The sequence below is a fragment of the Spermophilus citellus genome, assembly GCF_964194105.1.
Source record: "Spermophilus citellus genome assembly, chromosome: 3".
Classification (NCBI taxonomy): Eukaryota; Metazoa; Chordata; class Mammalia; order Rodentia; family Sciuridae; genus Spermophilus; species Spermophilus citellus.
The window spans coordinates 5715220-5733386 of NC_138184.1; the positions used below are offsets into that span (position 1 = coordinate 5715220).

Consider the following 18167-nt stretch of genomic DNA (forward strand, 5'->3'; position numbering starts at 1 on the left):
GGAAGTGGCAACACCACTATGCTTTTGGGGGGGGTGGGCGGAGGCCACGAACATTCAGGAAGGCCACCAAGCAATGACTTAAGATGGCTTTCCAGAGAAAGCGCCATTTCAGGTGTGACCAAAAGCATGGGTAAGGGGCCCACCGTGGAGCGTGGACTCCAGGAGGGAGCAGCCACCTGGGCAAAGGCTGGGAAGAGGAGAGAGCAAGGTGTGGTGACGCACAGGAACAGGAAGTCCTCTCATGGTGGCCGTAGGAAGGGACGATGTGAGAAGGGAGGGGACCCAAAGGGGAAGGAATGACTCTGCAGAACATGGGTCCGGATGTGGCTTGCACACCAGATAGAGTCCTCCAAAGATTGACGGGAACCCCACGGACAAAGGTACCTTAGGAGGGAGGTGGCAGCTGTGGTGCAGAGGGTGACAGGAGGCCAGAGTGGAGGCGGTGGGTGTCATCAGAGTGAGGCAGAGAAAGGAAGGGCTTGGGAGACCCCAGAGGGAGGAGGGGTTAGATTGGCTGCGGGGTGGATGCAGGAGGTGAGCAGGAACGGTCAAGCCTGGCTTTCTGTCTCTGCTTTTGGCAACAGAGGAGGAGGTTTGGGGGACCTTCTCCTTAGGATGTCAGAGACCAGGGGGCCTGTGTGATGGCCGGGAGGCGAGAGGGCCACAGGTCAGTAACCTCTGGGTGGCATGGGCTGGACCCAGGATTCGGATCCTGAGCACCTAGACGGTCCCTGGAATCCACAGAAATGGGTGAGTTCCTTGGGGAAGGTGAGCGAGCAACGAGAGGAATGATTAGGTGCAAATAGGTCGGTACCAATTGTACTGGAGCAAAGAGAAGCCTGCATCCTGGAGATGCTGCCTTCCCACCTGGGGCAGGTGGAGCCAGAGAGGGTGCTAAGAAGAATGCGGTGGTCATGGGTGCCGAGGAAAAAGGCCAGGAAGGAGATCCAAGGTGTGCTACCTCTTTAAGGGAACGGGGTCAGCAGTGGAGATTGCCGGGTATGAATTTGTGCCTTTCTCTGTACCCCATTCAGTCTGGAGTCGGGGCCTCCTCCCTGGGGATATGTGTGCAGGGGTAGGCGACTTTGCCACCCCCATTCAGTCCCCATTCCTATGCATCTCCTCTGGAGTCTTCCCCATCCTAAGAGTGGGTAATCAGGGAGGGCTGGCTGGTTGAGGAGCTCCTAGTTTGGGGGGCAGAGAGCCCTCACCTGGAAAGGGTCAAAGTCCACTCCTAACCCCAGAGTGGCAGAGGCTTTACTTCAAGTACAGTCCTGGACGGAAGCTAACTTAGGATCTGCCGCAGCAGGGAAGGACAGCCGCATCCCAGCACGGCCCTTTACCAGAGAGTGGATCCTCTAACTGCAGAAGTTGGGGGAACATACCCCAAGTGCTGGGCTGGGGCCTCCCACATCCAGGAGATGCTCGGGAGGAGATGCCGGGGTCTGTGAACTAGCAGGTATAGGTCCCTGTACCTAGTGGGTTGGACGGGGCTGGGATTGGGAGTGGAGGCAAGGAGCCCTGGCCTCGAAGGGCTTGGACCAGGCAGAAGGTTACAAGAGTGAGACCTGAGAGAGACCCAGAATACTCACTGCTGGAGGTAGTGGTGGAGGCCTGGCGGGTATAACCTGTACAGGGAGAAGGAGAAAGGGTTAGAGGGAAGGGCATCAGAGAAGGGAGAAAGAGCATGCAGAACTCACGGAACTGCTGTGAGAGATGGCAGCCCCTCACCATCAACATAGAGACTGTCCTTATCCAGGGTGTAGGGCCCCAGCTGGGAGACGCCCTGGGTGAGCTGGCTCAGTTCCTCGTACAACTGCTTTCTGTCCAGTCCAACACTTGTGGGGCCGGGGCGGTGGGTACAAGCAGCATCCACTCTGGTGGCAGCCCCATCCTTCTCTGGCCTGGGAAGAGCAAGTAAGAGAGACGGCCGTGTAAGTCGAGAGCCCAGGAAGGGGTCCTGAGTTTCGGGGGAGCAGGTCAGGAGGCAGCCAGAGGCAAAGACAAGTGTGGCAGAGAAGTGAGAGGCCAGACGACAATCCTGTGAGGGACACTGAGGCAGACTCATGGACTCAGGAGTCTTTATTAAATGGCGAGACTTGAGCCTGCATCCCATGGCACATGGGCAGGAGTCAGACGCTGGGGACAGAGAAGAGGTACAGCTGCTGATGAACACAGGCGGAAAATACAAGTTCGTGCTGGGAGAGAATTTAACACTCAGAGAAAATGGCCCCAGTGGGAAAAGGAGCAGAGTGGGATTTCGGAAGGACGACCATCACGTGGGAGATCCAGTAAGGTTGATGGATTCTACAAAATCCAGGGGCGGGTGGGGGGAGTTGAGGGGTGAAGTTGTAGTTTTAGGACACTCCTGGTGCTAGAGCCAACACCTCCTGAATTCCACCTCTACTGAAGACAGCCAGAGGAGTGAGGGAAGGAAGATGACCAAACTCCTGAGCTGGGGAGCACTTGAGGAAGTCATAGACTGGTACTGCAAGCACTCACCTGAGCAAAGTCAGTCTGCAGCCAGAGTACAGGGGACCCACACTGGTGTTCTTGAACAAGGGTCCCAGCTGTGGAGGAGAGAGAGGGGGAGTGGGTCAGCTGAGAGGTGGGCAATGGCACCATTGGTGGGTGAGGATATCCTGGAGGATACAGGTGCATCAGAGGGTGGGACACAGGCAGGCTGGGTCCAGTGGGCCGGACAGGAGTGGGACAGGCACTGTGCTCACCAGGTGCTGCAGGACCTTCTGAGTCGTGTTGAAGGTCAAGGACCCTGGGGGCTGCATGTTGTCCTCGTAGCGCAGGTTGGTGATGGTGAAGTTGAGGGTGAAGGACTCCAGGGGAGGTCCTGAGACTGCATCAGGGGACGGAGAGGAGAGATACTCTGAGTAAAGACTGCAGTGAACAAAGTGGGCAGGCAGGGTCTGTGGCCATAGTCCTTACACCACGGAACACATTGCTTGAGAAGTTTGCAATGGCTGACGGTCCTTGGTGCCTAATGTCTAAACCAAGCCTTGATTGTCACATGCTACAAGCAGGAGGGAAGGATATGGAAGCTACAAATCTCTGATGAAAGAACTTATTACACGCCTCTATTTTTATGAATTTTTGAACCTACCTTTGTCTGTTTTCCAGCCAAATAACATTTAATGACCTTGGTGTGTGTCCAGGCAACAACACAAGGTGATCAGAGCTGAGACCTATCCCACTGGCTTTCCAGCCTGAGACCGGGATCCTATCCTCCCTGACAGCTGAAGATGTGGGCAGGGGTCTGCTGCTTGTCCCCTGGAGGTCAAGGGACCATGACAGGGTCACTGTGGACTCACCACTGGGAATAGTTGCTGTGGCCTGGTGGGTGTAACCTGTAGCAGGAGAGGGGGAGAGAGGCACGCGGGAGAATGAATATGAAAGTGTGAGTGGGTAAGGATGAAGCCCGCCCAGATGTGGAGGACGTGGGCTCTACCCTACCGCACAGCACGGGTGGCCCCTGCTCACCATTGACATAGAGACTGTTCTGGTCCAGGGCGTAGGGGCCCAGCTGGGTGATGTCGTGGGTCAGTGGGCTCAGCTCCCAGTACAGCTTCTCTCTGTCCAGCTTGGGGCCCACGAGGTCAGGACGGTAGGTGCAGACAGCGTCCACCCTGGTGGCTGACCCATCCTTCTCAGACCTGGGGAGAGAGGGGGGAATGAGTGCATTTTCAGAAAAAGGTCCAGAGATACCTCTGAGTAGGGCAGAAAAGTGACAGAGAAAATAAGGAGGCCCTGGAAGGGTGGGAAGCCAGCCTGGTCATCCTGTGCACTGACTTCTGGACGGCCTCCCCCTGGGAGAGGAGATTGCTGAAGGGAAAATGTTCCTGATGTTTGAAAATAAAAATGCAACCTCATGGCTTGGTGACATGTGAGTCCCAGGTGGGGCAGTTGGAGAACTGGGGTTGTGCATTAAGGCAAATGTAGAAAGGTGTGTCTGTCACAAGATACATCCTGGCAACAAAATCCATCACCTAAAGGAAAAGCCCTTCTTGTAAAAGGGAGAAGGGAGGCAGGAGACAAGGGTCAGTGATGCTGAGGGACAGAATTTGAGACAGCTCAGACCTTCTGAGTGGTGTTGAAAGTTAAAGGAGTTCTTGGTGCTGGTGCTGATGCCTTCTGAGACCATCTCGGTGGAGGACAGGAAGGACAGTTGGGCAGCAAAGAAGCACCCACACTGCTTGGGCCTGGGAGCACCCGTGACTCTAAGTCTCACCTGAGCAAAGTCAGTCTGCAGCCAGAGTACAGGGGACCCACACTGGTGTTCTTGAACAAGGGTCCGAGCTGTGGAGGAGAGAGAGGGGGAGTGGGTCAGCTGAGAGGTGGGCAATGGCACCATTGGTGGGTGAGGGGATCCTGAGGATACAGGTGCATCAGAGGGTGGGACACAGGCAGGCTGGCTCCAGTGGGCAGGACCAGAGTGGGACAGGCACTGTGCTCACCAGGTGCTGCAGGACCTTCTGAGTGGTGTTGAAGGTCAAGGACCCTGGGGGCTGCATGTCGTCCTCGTATCGCAGGTTGGTGATGGTGAAGTTGAGGGTGAAGGACTCCAGGGGAGGTCCTGAGGCTGAATTAGGGGAGGGAGAGGAGAGGTCCCCTGAGTCAGTCTGGGGTGGACAATGGGGGCAGGCACGGTCTGTGGCCATGGGCCTCACACCAAGGAGCACCCTGCTTTAGGATGTAGGAATGGCTGAGGGTCGTTGGTGCCTAATGTCTAAACCAAGCCTTGATTGTCACATGCTGCGAGCTACAATGCTCTGTTGAAAGAATTTATTACACACCTCTACTTTTAATGAATTTTCGAACCTACTTTTGTCTGTTTTTCCACCCAAATGACATTTAATGACCTTGGTGTGTGTCCAGGCATCAAAACAAGGTGATCAGAGCTGAGACCTATCCCACTGACTTTCCAGCCTGTGACCTGGATCCTACCCTCTCTGACAGCTGGAGACGTGGGAAGGAGTCTGCTGCTTGTCCCCTGGAGGTCAAGGGACCATGACAGGGTCACTGTGGACTCACCAGTGGGAGTAGTTGCTGTGCCCTGGTGGGTGTAACCTGCAGCAGGAGACGGGGAGAGAGGTGCAGGGGAGAATGAATATGAACTTGTGAGTGGGTAAGGACGAAGCCCGCCCAGACGTGGAGGACGTGGGTCTACCCTACAGCACAGCACGGGTGGCCCCTGCTCACCATTGACATAGAGACTGTTCTGGTCCAGGGCGTAGGGGCCCAGCTGGGTGATGCCGTGGGTCAGTGGGCTCAGCTCCCAGTACAGCTTCTCTCTGTCCAACTTGGGGCCCACGGGGTCAGGATGGTAGGTGCAGACAGCATCCACCCTGGTGGCTGACCCATCCTTCTCAGACCTGGGGAGAGCAGGGGGGATGAGTACATTTTTAGAGAAAGGTTCAGAGATACCTCTCAGGAGAAAAGTGACAGAGAAAATGAGGAGACCCTGGAAGGGTGGGAAGCCAGCCTGGTCATCCTGTGCACTGACTTCTGGACGGCCTCCCCCTGGGAGAGATTATATGGCTGATGGGAAAATGTTCCTGAAGGTGGAGAATAAAATTGCAACCTCGGTTTGGGGACAGGAGGGTTCTAGGTGGGACAGGTGGAGAACTGGAGTTGGGGATTTGGCAAATGTAGAAAGTGTGTTTGTCACAGATACATCCTGGCAACAGAATCCATCATCTAGAGGAAATGTAAAAGGGAGAAGGGAGGGAGGGGACGAGGGTCAGTGATGCTGATGGACAGAATTTGAGACAGGTCAGGAGGAGAGAGTAGAAGGGTTACAGGAGGCCTTGTGGCTAGAGCCTGTTAGAGCCTACCAACAGGAGGTCTCTCTGAGTGACTGTCATTTCCTTCCTGAGATCAGAAGAGCCTTTGTAGGTCACTTTTGTAGTGACCTGGATATTGACTGCCCCGATGCTCAAAATAGCAAAATTGTCTTCAGACGTAGGTGTGTGGCCCATGGATTGAGCTATGCTCACCTGTTCCTTTGTGATGTTACCCCTTTGCCCTGTTTGGAATAGAATGTTCCTTGGAAATGCCCTTTGTGTGTCCCCTTCTCTAGTTCTGCCTTTGGGTGTGGCCTTCCTAGATGTCAATCAACCTGCTGACCTCAGACATCACGAAGCTAGGCACAGCTCCCTGAATGTTGACCCCTTGCATCATGTGAATGGCTTTACCTCAATGAAAGGATTAAGCAGGAGCTTACTCTCTGTCATTTTGGGGATCCTTAAGGTCAGAGGAGCTCTCAAAGGACCCCCAAAGTAAAAGTTATCTCTGTCCCTTGGGTGTTTATTTCACGTAGCCATTTCCCTGGAGTGACCCTGAGTGTTTTTATTGCAAGGAACCCAACAGGAGCTGATGCCTCCTGAGACCATCTCTGAGGAGGACAGAAGGACAGGAGGGCAGGAAGGAAGCACCCACACTGCTTGGGCCTGGGAGCACCAGTGACTCTAAGTCTCACCTGAGCAAAGTCAGTCTGCAGCCAGAGTACAGGGGACCCACACTGGTGTTCTTGAACAAGGGTCCGAGCTGTGGAGGAGAGAGAGGGGGAGTGGGTCAGCTGAGAGGTGGGCAATGGCACCATTGGTGGGTGTGAGGGTCTTGGAGGATACAGGTGCATCAGAGGGTGGGACACAGGCAGGCTGGCTCCAGTGGGCAGGACCAGAGTGGGACAGGCACTGTGCTCACCAGGTGCTGCAGGACCTTCTGAGTGGTGTTGAAGGTCAAGGACCCTGGGGGCTGCATGTCGTCCTCATAGCGCAGGTTGGTGATGGTGAAGTTGAGGGTGAAGGACTGCAGGGGAGGTCCTGAGACTGCACCAGGGGAGAAAAGGAGAGGTCCCCTGAGTCAGTCTGGGGTGGACAATGTGGGCAGGCAGTGTCTGTGGCCATAGTCTTTACACCAAGGAGCACACAAGTTGAGAAATTTGCAATGGCTGGGGATCCTTGGTGCCTAACGTCTAAATGAAGCCTTGATTCTCATATGCTACAAGCAAGGAAGGAAGGGTCTGCAAGCTACAAAGCTCTGATGAAATAGTTTATCACACACCTCTATTTTTTTATTAATTTTTGTAGTACTTTTGTCTGTTTTTTTACCCAAATGACATTTAATGACCTTGGTGTGTGTCCAGGCAACAACACAAGGTGATCAGAGCTGAGACCTATCCCACTGACTTTCCAGCCTGTGACCTGGATCCGACCCTCCCTGACAGCTGGAGATGTGGGCAGGGGTCTGCTGCTTGTCCCCTGGAGGTCAACGGACCATGACATGGACTCTGTGGACTCACCAATGGGAGTATTAGCTGTACTCTGGTGGGTGTAACCTGCAGCAGGAGAGGGGGAGAGAAGCGTGGGGGAGAATGAATATGAAAGTGTGAGTGGTAAGGACGAAGCCCACCCAGACGTGGAGGACGTGGGCTCTACCCTACAGCACAGCACGGGTGGCCCCTGCTCACCATTGACATAAAGACTGTTCTGGTCCAGGGCGTAGGGGCCCAGCTGGGAGATGCCGTGGGTCAGTGGGCTCAGCTCCCAGTACAGCTTCTCTCTGTCCAGCTTGGGGCCCACGGGGTCAGGACGGTAGGTGCAGATAGCGTCCACCCTGGTGGCTGACCCATCCTTCTCAGACCTGTGGAGAGCAGGGGGGATGAGTGCATTTTCAGAGAAAGGTCCAGAGATGCCTCTGAGTAGGGCAGAAAAGTGACAGAGAAAATGAGAAGGCCCTGGAAGTGGGGCAAGTCAGCCTGGTCATCCTGTGCACTGACTTCTGGACAGCCTACCCTGGGAGAGGAGTCTGCTGATGGGAAAGTGTTCTTGAAGTTGGAAAATGAAAGTGCAACCTCATGGCTTAGGGACAGGTGGGTCCCAGGTGGGACAGGTGGAGAAATGGAGCTGTGGATTGCAGCAAACTTAGAAAGTGTGTTTGTCACAAGATACATCCTGCTAAGGGAATCCATCATCTAAAAGAAATGCCCTTCTTGTAAAAGGAAGAAGGGAGGGAGGGGACGAGGGTCCGTGATGCTGATGGACAGAAGTTGAGACTGGTCAGGAGGGGGAAGTAGAAGGCTTAAGGTTGTCCTTGGTGCTGGAGCGGATGCCTCCTGAGGCCATCTCGGTGGAGGACAGGAAGGACAGTTGGGCAGGAAAGAAGCACCCACACTGCTTGGGCCTGGGAGCACCCGTGACTCTAAGTCTCACCTGAGCAAAGTCAGTCTGCAGCCAGAGTACAGGGGACCCACACTGGTGTTCTTGAACAAGGGTCCCAGCTGTGGAGGAGAGAGAGGGGGAGTGGGTCAGCTGAGAGGTGGGCAATGGCATCTTTGGTGGGTGAGGGTCTTGGAGGATACAGGTGCATCAGAGGGTGGGACACAGGCAGGCTGGCTCCAGTGGGCAGGACCAGAGTGGGACAGGCACTGTGCTCACCAGGTGCTGCAGGACCTTCTGAGTGGTGTTGAAGGTCAAGGACCCTGGGGGCTGCATGTTGTCCTCGTAGTGCAGGTTGGTGATGGTGAAGTTGAGGGTGAAGGACTCCAGGGGAGGTCCTGAGGCTGAATTAGGGTAGGGAGAGGAGAGGTCCCCAGAGTTAGTCTGGGGTGGACAATGTGGGCTGTCAGGGTCTGTGGCCATGGGCCTCACACCAAGGAGCACACCAGTGGAGGATGTAGTAATGGCTGAGGGTTGTTGGTGCCTAATGCCTAAACCAAACCTTGATTGTCACTTGCTGCAAGCAAGGAGGGAAAGATCTGCAATCTACAATGCTCTGTTCAAAGAATTTATTACACATCTCTATTTTTTATGAATTTTCAAACCTCCTTTTGTCTGTTTTTTTTTTTTACCCAAATGACATTTAATGACCTTGGTGTTTGTCCAGGCAACAACACAAGGTGACCAGAGCTGAGACCTATCCCACTCACTTTCCAGCCCATGACCTGGATCCTACCCTCCCTGACAGCTGCAGATGTGGGCAGGGGACTGCTGCTTGCTCCATGGAGGTCAAGGGACCATGACAGGGTCAGTGTGGACTCACCAGTGGGAGTAGTTGCTGTGGCCTGGTGGGTGTATTCTGCAGCAGGAGAGGGGGAGAGAGGCACGAGGGAGAATGAATATGAAAGTGTGAGTGGTAAGGACGAAGCCCGCCCAGATGGGGAGGACGTGGGCTCTACCCTACAGCACAGCACGGGTGGCCCCTGCTCACCATTGACATAGAGACTGTTCTGGTCCAGGGCGTAGGGACCCAGCTGGGTGATGCTGTGGGTCAGTGGGCTGAGCTCCCAGTACAGCTTCTCTCTGTCTATCTTGGGGCCTACGGGGTCAGGATGGTAGGTGCAGACAGCGTCCACCCTGGTGGCTGACCCATCCTTCTCAGACCTGGGGAGAGCAGGGGGGATGAGTGCATTTTTAGAGAAAGGTCCAGAGATACCTCTGAGTAGGGCAGAAAAGTGAAAGAGAAAATGAGGAGACCCTGGAAAGGTGGGAAGCCAGCCTGGTCATTCTGTGCACTGACTTCTAGTCGGCCTCCCCCTGGGAGAGGAGTTGGTTGAAGGGAAAATGGTCCTGAAGGTGGAGAATAAAACATCTAACCTCATGGCTTGGGGACAGGTGAGTTCTGGGTGGGACAGGTGGAGAACTGCAGTTGAGGATTAAAGCAAACGTAGAAAGTATACTCATCCTGGCAAGAGAATCCAAATCTAGAGGAAATGCCCTTCTTGTAAAAGGGAGAAGGGAGGCGGGAGACGAGGGTCAGTCATGCTGATGGACAGAATTTGAGACAGGTCAGGAGGAGAGAGTGGAAGAGTTAAAGGAGGCCTTGTGGCTAGAGCCTGTTAGAGCCTACCAACAGGAGGTCTCTCTGAGTGACTGTCATTTCCTTCCTGAGATCAGAAGAGGCTCTGTGGGTCACTTTTGTAGTGACCTGGATATTGACTGCCCCGATGCTCAAAATAGCAAAATTGTCTTCAGACAATAGGTGTGTTGCCCCTGGATTGAGCTACTCTCACCTGTTCCTTTGTGATGTTACCCCATTTCTCTGTTTGGAATAGAATGTTCCTTGGAAATGCCCTTTGTGTGTCCCTTCTCTTGCTCTGCCTTTGGGTGTGTCCTTCCTAGATGTCAGTCAACCTGCTGACAGCAGACATCAGGAAACTAGACTCAGCCCCTGAATCCTGACCCCTTTTCTCATTTGAATGGTTTTACCTCAATAAAATATTAAGCAGGAGCTCACTCTCTCTCTTCTGGGGACCCTTAAAGTCAGAGGAGCTCTCACAGGACCCCCAAAGAAAAAGGTATCTGGTCCCTTGTGTGTTTATTTCACGAAGCATTTCCCCTGGAGTGACCCTGAGTGTTTTTATTGCAAGGAACTCAACAGGAGCTGATGCCTCCTGAGACCATCTCTGTGGAGGACAGGAAGGACAGGGATGCAGGAAGGAAGCACCAGTGACTCTAAGTCTCACCTGAGCAAAATCAGTCTGCAGCCAGAGTACAGGGGACCCACACTGGTGTTCTTGAACAAGGGCCTGAGCTGTGGAGGAGAGAGAGGGGGAGTGGGTCAGCTGAGAGGTGGGCAATGGCATCTTTGGTGGGTGAGGATATCCTGGAGGATACAGGTGCATCAGAGGGTGGGACACAGGCAGGCTGGGTCCAGTGGGCAGGACAGGAGTGGGACAGGCACTGTGCTCACCAGGTGCTGCAGGACCTTCTGAGTGGTGTTGAAGGTCAAGGACCCTGGGGGCTGCATGTCCTTTTCGTAGCGCAGATTGGTGATGGTGAAGTTGAGGGTGAAGGACTCCAGGGGAGGTCCTGAGGCTGCACCAAGGGAGGGAGAGGAGAGGTCCCCTGAGTCAGTCTGGGGTGGACAATGTGGGCAGGCAGGGTCTGTGGCCTTGGGCCTCACAACAAGGAGCACATTGGTTGAGGATGTAGGAATGGCTGAGGGTCCTTGGTGCCTAATGCCTAAACCAAGCCTTGATTGTCACATGCTGCAAGTAAGAAGGGAAGCATCTTCAAGCTACAATGCTCTGTTGAAAGAATTTATTACACGCCTCTATTTTTTATGAATTTTCGAACCTACTTTTGTCTGTTCTTCCATCCAAACGACATTTAATGACCTTGGTGTGTGTCCAGGCAACAACACAAGGTGATCACAGCTTAGACCTATCCCACTGACTTTCCAGCCTGTGACCTGGATCCTACCCTCCCTGACAGCTGGAGATGTGGGCAGGGGTCTGCTGCTTGCCCCATGGAGATCAAGGGACCATGACAAAGTGACTGTGGACTCACCAGTGGGACTCGTTGCTGTGGCCTGGTATGTGTAACCTGCAGCAGGAGAGGGGGAGAGAGGCGCGGGGGAGAATGAATATGAAAGTGTGAGTGGTAAGGACGAAGCCCGCCCAGACGTGGAGGACGTGGGCTCTACCCTACAGCACAGCACGGGTGGCCCCTGCTCACCATTGACATAGAGACTGTTCTGGTCCAGGGCGTAGGGGCCCAGCTGGGAGATGCCGTGGGTCAGTGGGCTCAGCTCCCAGTACAGCTTCTCTCTGTCCAGCCTGGGGTCCATGGGGTCAGGATGGTAGGTGCAGACAGCGTCCACCCTGGTGGCTGATCCATCCTTCTCAGACCTGGTTAGAGAAAGGGGGATGAGTGCATTTACAGAGAAAGGACCAGAGATACTTCTTAGTAGGGCAGAAAAGTGACAGAGTAAATGAGGAGGCCCTTGACGGATGAGAGCTAGACTGATTATTTTGTGCACTGAGTTCTGGACGGCCTCCACCTGGGAGAGGAGTTGGCTGACGGGAAAATATTCCTGATGTTTGACAATAAAAATGCAACCTTATCGCTTGGGGACTGGTGGGTCCCAGGTGTGACAGGTGCAGAACTGGATTTGTGGATTAAGGCAAATGTAGAAAATGTGTCTGTCACAAGATACATCCTGGTAAGAGAATCCATCATCTAAAGAAATGCCCTTATAGTAAAGGGAGAAGAGAGGGAGGAGATTAGGGTCAATGATGCTGATGTATAGAATCGGAGAGAGGTCAGGAAGGGGAAGGGGAAGGGTTAAAGGAGACCTTGGTGCTGGAGCTGATGCCTCCTGAGACCATCTATGTGGAGGACAGGAAAGACAGGAAGGAAGGAATTAAGCACCCACACTGTTTGTGCCTGGAAGCACCTGTGACTCTAAGTCTCACCTGAGCAAAGTCAGTCTGCAGCCAGAGTACAGGGGACCCACACTGGTGTTCTTGAACAAGGGTCCCAGCTGTGGAGGAGAGAGAGGGGGAGTGGGTCAGCTGAGAGGTGGGCAATGGCACCATTGCTGGGTGAGGATATCCTGGAGGATACAGGTGCATCAGAGGGTGGGACACAGGCAGGCTGGCTCCAGTGGGCAGGACCAGAGTGGGACAGGCACTGTGCTCACCAGGTGCTGCAGGACCTTCTGAGTGGTGTTGAAGGTCAAGGACCCTGGGGGCTGCATGTCGTCCTCGTAGTGCAGGTTGGTGATGGTGAAGTTGAGGGTGAAGGACTCCAGGGGAGGTCCTGAGGCTGCATCAGGGAAGGGAGAGGAGAGGTCCCCAGAGTCAGTCTGGGGTGGACAATGTGGGCAGGCAGGGTCTGTGGCCATGGGCCTCACACCGAGGAGCACACTGCTTTAGGATGTAGGAATGGCTGAGGGTCGTTGGAGCCTAATGCCTAAACCAAGCCTTGATTGTCACATGCTGCAAGTAAGAAGGGAAGCATCTGGATACTACAAAGCTCTGATGAAATAGTTTATCACACACTTCTATTTTTTATTAATTTTTGCACCTACTTTTACCTATTTTTCCACCCAAACGACATTTAATGACCTTGGTGTGTGTGCAGGCAACAACACAAGGTGATCAGAGCTGAGACTTTTCGCACTGACTTTCCAGCCTGTGACCTGGATCCTACTCTCCCTGACAGCTGGAGATGTGGACAGGGGTCTGTTGCTTGTCCCCTGGAGGTCAAGGGACGATGACAGGGTCACTGTGCACTCACCAGTGGGAGTAGTTCCTGTGGCCTGGTGGGTGTAACCTGCAGCAGGAGAGGGGGAGAGAGGCGCAGGGGAGAATGAATATGAACTTGTGAGTGGGTAAGGATGAAGCCCGCCCAGACGTGGAGGACGTGGGCTCTAACCTACAGCACAGCACGGGTAGCCCCTGCTCACCATTGACATAGAGACTGTTCTGGTCCAGGGCGTAGGGGCCCAGCTGGGTGATGCCGTGGGTCAGTTGGCTCAGCTCCCAGTACAGCTTCTCTCTGTCCAGCTTGGGGTCCATGGGGTCAGGATGGTAGGTGCAGACAGCGTCCACCCTGGTGGCTGACCCATCCTTCTTAGACCTGGGGAGAGCAGGGGGGACTGAATGCATGTTCAGAGAAAGTTTTAGAGATACCTCTGATTAGAACAGAAAAGTTACAGAGAAAATGAGGAGGCCCTGAAAGTGTGGGAAGCCAGCCTGGTCATCTGTGCACTGACTTCTGGACGGTCTCCCCCTGGGAGAGGAGTCGGGTGATGGGAAAATATTTCTGATGTTTGAAAATAAAAATGCAACTTCATGGCTTGGGGATATGTGAGTCCCAGGTGGGACAGGTGGAGAAATGGGGTTGTGGATTAAGGCAAATGTAGAAAGTGTGTTTGTCACAAGATTCATCCTGGTATGAGAATCCATCACCTAAAGGAAAAGCCCTTCTTGTAAAAGGGAGAAGGGAGGCAGGAGACAAGGGTCAGTGGTGCTGATGGACAGAGTTTGACACAGGTACGGAGGGGGAAGTGGAAGGGTTAAGGGAGGCCTTGGTGCTGGAGCGGACGCTTCCTGAGACCATCTCTGTGGAGGACAGGAAGGACAGGAGGGCAGGAAGGAAGCACCCACACTGCTTGGGCCTGGGAGCACCAGTGACTCTAAGTCTCACCTGAGCAAAGTCAGTCTGCAGCCAGAGTACAGGGGACCCACACTGGTGTTCTTGAACAAGGGTCCAAGCTGTGGAGGAGAGAGAGGGGGAGTGGGTCAGCTGAGAGGTGGGCAATGGCACCACTGGTGGGTGTGAGGGTCTTGGAGGATACAGGTGCATCAGAGGGTGGGACACAGGCAGGCTGGCTCCAGTGGGCAGGACCAGAGTGGGACAGGCACTGTGCTCACCAGGTGCTGCAGGTTCTTCTGAGTGGTGTTGAAGGTCAAGGACCCTGGGGGCTGCATGTCCTTTTCGTAGCGCAGATTGGTGATGGTGAAGTTGAGGGTGAAGGACTCCAGGGGAGGTCCTGAGGTTTCATCATGGGAGAAAGAGGAGAGGACCTTTGAGTCAGGTCTGGGTTGGACAAAGTGGCCATAGTCCTTACACCAAGGAGCACATTGTTTGAGAAGTTTGCAATGGCTCATGGTCCCTGGTGCCTAATGTCTAAACTAAGCCTTGATTGTCACATGCTACAAGAAAGGAGGGAAGGGTCTGCAAGCTACAAAGCTCTGATGAAATAGGTTATCACACACCTCCATTTTTTAATAATTTTTGTACGTACTTTGTCTGTTTTTCCACCCAAACAACATTTCATGACCTTGGTGTGTGTCCAGGCAACAACACAAGGTGATCACAGCTGAGCCCTATCCCACTGGCTTTCCAGCCTGTGATCCGGATCCTACCCTCCCTGACAGCTTAAGATGTGGGCAGGGGTCTGCTGCTTGTCCCCTGGAGCTCACGGGACCGTAACAGGGTCACTGTGGACTCACCAGTGGGAATAGTGGCTGTGACTTGGTGGGTGTAACCTGCAGCAGGAGAGGGGGAGAGAGGCGAGAGGGAGAATGAACATGAAGGTGTGAGTGGTAAGGACGAAGCCCGCCCAGACAGGGAGGATGTGGGCTCTACCCTACAGCACGGCACGGGTGGCCCCTGCTCACCATTGACATAGAGACTGTTCTGGTCCAGGGCGTAGGGACCCAGCTGGGTGATGTCGTGGGTCAGTGGGCTCAGCTCCCAGTACAGCTTCTCTCTGTCTAGCTTGGGGCCCACGGGGTCAGGATGGTAGGTGCAGACAGCGTCCACCCTGGTGGCTGATCCATCCTTCTCAGACCTGGGGAGAGAGGGGGGATGAGTGCATTTTCAGAGAAAGGTTCAGAGATACCTGTGAGTAGGGCAGAAAAGTGACAGAGAAAATGAGAAGGCCCTGGAAAAGTGGGAAGCCAGCCTGGTCATCCTGTGCACTGACTTCTGGACACCCTCCCCCTGGGAGAGGGGTTGGCTGACTCAAAAATGTTCCTGAAGGTGGAGAATAAAAATGCCACTCATGGCTTGGGGACAGGTGAGTTTCAGGTGGGACAGGTGGACAAGTGGAGTTGGGGATTTAAACAGAATTTGAGACAGGTCAGGAGGAGAAGGGGAAGGGTTAAGGGAGGCCTTGGTGCTGGTGCTGATGCCTTCTGAGACCATCTCTGTTGAGGACAGGAAGGACAGTTGGGCAGGAAGGAAGCACCCACACTGCTTGGGCCTGGGAGCACCAGTGACCCTAAGTCTCACCTGAGCAAAGTCAGTCTGCAGTCAGAGTACAGGGGACCCACACTGGTGTTCTTGAACAAGGGTCCGAGCTGTGGAGGAGAGAGAGGGGGAGTGGGTCAGCTGAGAGGTGGGCAATGGCACCACTGGTGGGTGAGGGTCTTGGAGGATACAGATGCATCAGAGGGTGGGACACAGGCAGGCTGGCTCCAGTGGGCAGGACCAGAGTGGGACAGGTACTGTGCTCACCAGGTGCTGCAGGACCTTCTGAGTGGTGTTGAAGGTCAAGGACCCTGGGGGCTGCATGTTGTCCTCGTAGCGCAGGTTGGTGATGGTGAAGTTGAGGGTGAAGGACTCCAGGGGAGGTCCTGAGACTGCATCAGGGGAGAAAAGGAGAGGTCCCCTGAGTCAGTCTGGGGTGGACAATATGGGCAGGCAGTGTCTGAGGCCATTCTTTACACCAAGGAGCACACAAGTTGAGAAGTTTGAAATGGCTGAAGATTCTTGGTGCCTAATGTCTAAATGAAGCCTTGATTGTCACATGCTGCAAGAAAGGAGGGAAGGGTCTGCAAGCTACAAAGCTCTGATGAAAGAATTTATTAAACACCTATATTTTATGAGTTGTTGAACTTACTTTTGTGTGTTTTTCCACACAAACCACATTTAATGACCTTGGTGTGTGTCCAGGCAACAACACAAGGTGATCACAGCTGAGCTCTATCCCACTGGCTTTCCAGCCTGTGACCTGGATCCTACCCTCTGTGACAGCTGGAGATGTTGGCAGGGGTCTGCTGCTTTCCCCCTGGAGGTCAAGGGACCATGACAGGGTCACTGTGCACTCACCAGTGGGAGTAGTTGCTGTGGCCTGGTGGGTGTAACCTGCAGCAGGAGAGGGGGAGAGAGGCGTGGGGGAGAATGAATATGAAAGTGTGAGTGGGTAAGGACGAAGCCCACCCAGACGTGGAGGACGTGGGTCTACCCTACAGCACAGCACGGGTGGCCCCTGCTCACCATTGACATAGAGACTGTTCTGGTCCAGGGCGTAGGGGCCCAGCTGGGAGATGCCGTGGGTCAGTTGGCTCAGCTCCCAGTACAGCTTCTCTCTGTCCAGCTTGGGGCCCACGGGGTCAGGATGGTAGCTGCAGATAGCATCCACCCTGGTGGCTGACCCATCCTTCTCAGACCTGTGGAGAGCAGGGGGGATGAGTGCATTTTCAGAGAAAGGTCCAGAGATGCCTCTGAGTAGGGCAGAAAAGTGACAGAGAAAATGAGAAGGCCCTGGAAGTGGGGGAAGTCAGCCTGGTCATCCTGTGCATGACTTCTGGACAGCCTACCCTGGGAGAGGAGTCTGCTGATGGGAAAATGTTCTTGAAGTTGGAAAATGAAAGTGCAACCTCATGGCTTAAGGACAGGTGGGTCCCAGGTGGGACAGGTGGAGAAATGGAGCTGTGGATTGCAGCAAACTTAGAAAGTGTGTTTGTCACAAGATACATCCTGCTAAGGGAATCCATCATCTAAAAGAAATGCCCTTCTTGTAAAAGGAAGAAGGGAGGGAGGGGACGAGGGTTCGTGATGCTGATGGACAGAAGTTGAGACTGGTCAGGAGGGGGAAGTAGAAGGCTTAAGGTTGTCCTTGGTGCTGGAGCGGATGCCTCCTGAGGCCATCTCGGTGGAGGACAGGAAGGACAGTTGGGCAGGAAAGAAGCACCCACACTGCTTGGGCCTGGGAGCACCCGTGACTCTAAGTCTCACCTGAGCAAAGTCAGTCTGCAGCCAGAGTACAGGGGACCCACACTGGTGTTCTTGAACAAGGGTCCCAGCTGTGGAGGAGAGAGAGGGGGAGTGGGTCAGCTGAGAGGTGGGCAATGGCATCTTTGGTGGGTGAGGATATACTGGAGGATACAGGTGCATCAGAGGGTGGGACACAGGCAGGCTGGCTCCAGTGGGCAGGACCAGAGTGGGACAGGCACTGTGCTCACCAGGTGCTGCAGGACCTTCTGAGTGGTGTTGAAGGTCAAGGACCCTGGGGGCTGCATGTTGTCCTCGTAGTGCAGGTTGGTGATGGTGAAGTTGAGGGTGAAGGACTCCAGGGGAGGTCCTGAGGCTGAATTAGGGGAGGGAGAGGAGAGGTCCCCTGAGTCAGTCTGGGGTGGACAATGTGGGCTGTCAGGGTCTGTGGCCATGGGCCTCACACCAAGGAGCACACCAGTGGAGGATGTAGGAATGGCTGAGGGTTGTTGGTGCCTAATGCCTAAACCAAACCTTGATTGTCACTTGCTGCAAGCAAGAAGGGAAAGATCTGCAATCTACAATGCTCTGTTCAAAGAATTTATTACACATCTCTATTTTTTATGAATTTTCAAACCTCCTTTTGTCTGTTTTTTTTTTACCCAACTGACATTTAATGACCTTGGTGTTTGTCCAGGCAACAACACAAGGTGACCAGAGCTGAGACCTATCCCACTCACTTTCCAGCCTGTGACCTGGATCCTACTCTCCCTGACAGCTGGCGATGTGGACAGGGGTCTGCTGCTTGTCCCCTGGAGGTCAAGGGACCATGACAGGGTCAGTGTGGACTCACCAGTGGGAGTAGTTGCTGTGGCCTGGTGGGTGTAACCTGCAGCAGGAGAGGGGGAGAGAGGCACA

General features: G+C 54.1%; 1 protein-coding gene across 1 annotated transcript in view; it reads right to left on the reverse strand.

Moving 5' to 3' along the window:
- Positions 1 to 18167, reverse strand: part of LOC308645577 (mucin-16-like) — a gene marked incomplete at both ends in the record, with an annotated part of 57354 nt that overhangs the window by 1462 nt on the left and 37725 nt on the right. The window contains 37 exons of the mRNA XM_081287782.1: positions 1593 to 1628; positions 1732 to 1904; positions 2503 to 2570; positions 2730 to 2854; positions 3327 to 3362; positions 3469 to 3668; positions 4244 to 4311; positions 4470 to 4594; positions 5047 to 5082; positions 5215 to 5387; positions 6494 to 6561; positions 6721 to 6845; positions 7319 to 7354; positions 7487 to 7659; positions 8229 to 8296; positions 8454 to 8618; positions 8945 to 9093; positions 9226 to 9398; positions 10481 to 10548; positions 10708 to 10832; positions 11307 to 11342; positions 11475 to 11647; positions 12215 to 12282; positions 12442 to 12566; positions 13041 to 13076; positions 13183 to 13382; positions 13953 to 14020; positions 14180 to 14298; positions 14762 to 14797; positions 14930 to 15102; positions 15546 to 15613; positions 15771 to 15895; positions 16365 to 16400; positions 16533 to 16705; positions 17274 to 17341; positions 17501 to 17625; positions 18103 to 18138. Coding sequence (XP_081143908.1) covers positions 1593 to 1628; positions 1732 to 1904; positions 2503 to 2570; positions 2730 to 2854; positions 3327 to 3362; positions 3469 to 3668; positions 4244 to 4311; positions 4470 to 4594; positions 5047 to 5082; positions 5215 to 5387; positions 6494 to 6561; positions 6721 to 6845; positions 7319 to 7354; positions 7487 to 7659; positions 8229 to 8296; positions 8454 to 8618; positions 8945 to 9093; positions 9226 to 9398; positions 10481 to 10548; positions 10708 to 10832; positions 11307 to 11342; positions 11475 to 11647; positions 12215 to 12282; positions 12442 to 12566; positions 13041 to 13076; positions 13183 to 13382; positions 13953 to 14020; positions 14180 to 14298; positions 14762 to 14797; positions 14930 to 15102; positions 15546 to 15613; positions 15771 to 15895; positions 16365 to 16400; positions 16533 to 16705; positions 17274 to 17341; positions 17501 to 17625; positions 18103 to 18138 — 3855 coding nt within the window. The remainder of the gene's footprint in view (positions 1 to 1592; positions 1629 to 1731; positions 1905 to 2502; positions 2571 to 2729; positions 2855 to 3326; positions 3363 to 3468; positions 3669 to 4243; positions 4312 to 4469; positions 4595 to 5046; positions 5083 to 5214; positions 5388 to 6493; positions 6562 to 6720; positions 6846 to 7318; positions 7355 to 7486; positions 7660 to 8228; positions 8297 to 8453; positions 8619 to 8944; positions 9094 to 9225; positions 9399 to 10480; positions 10549 to 10707; positions 10833 to 11306; positions 11343 to 11474; positions 11648 to 12214; positions 12283 to 12441; positions 12567 to 13040; positions 13077 to 13182; positions 13383 to 13952; positions 14021 to 14179; positions 14299 to 14761; positions 14798 to 14929; positions 15103 to 15545; positions 15614 to 15770; positions 15896 to 16364; positions 16401 to 16532; positions 16706 to 17273; positions 17342 to 17500; positions 17626 to 18102; positions 18139 to 18167) is intronic.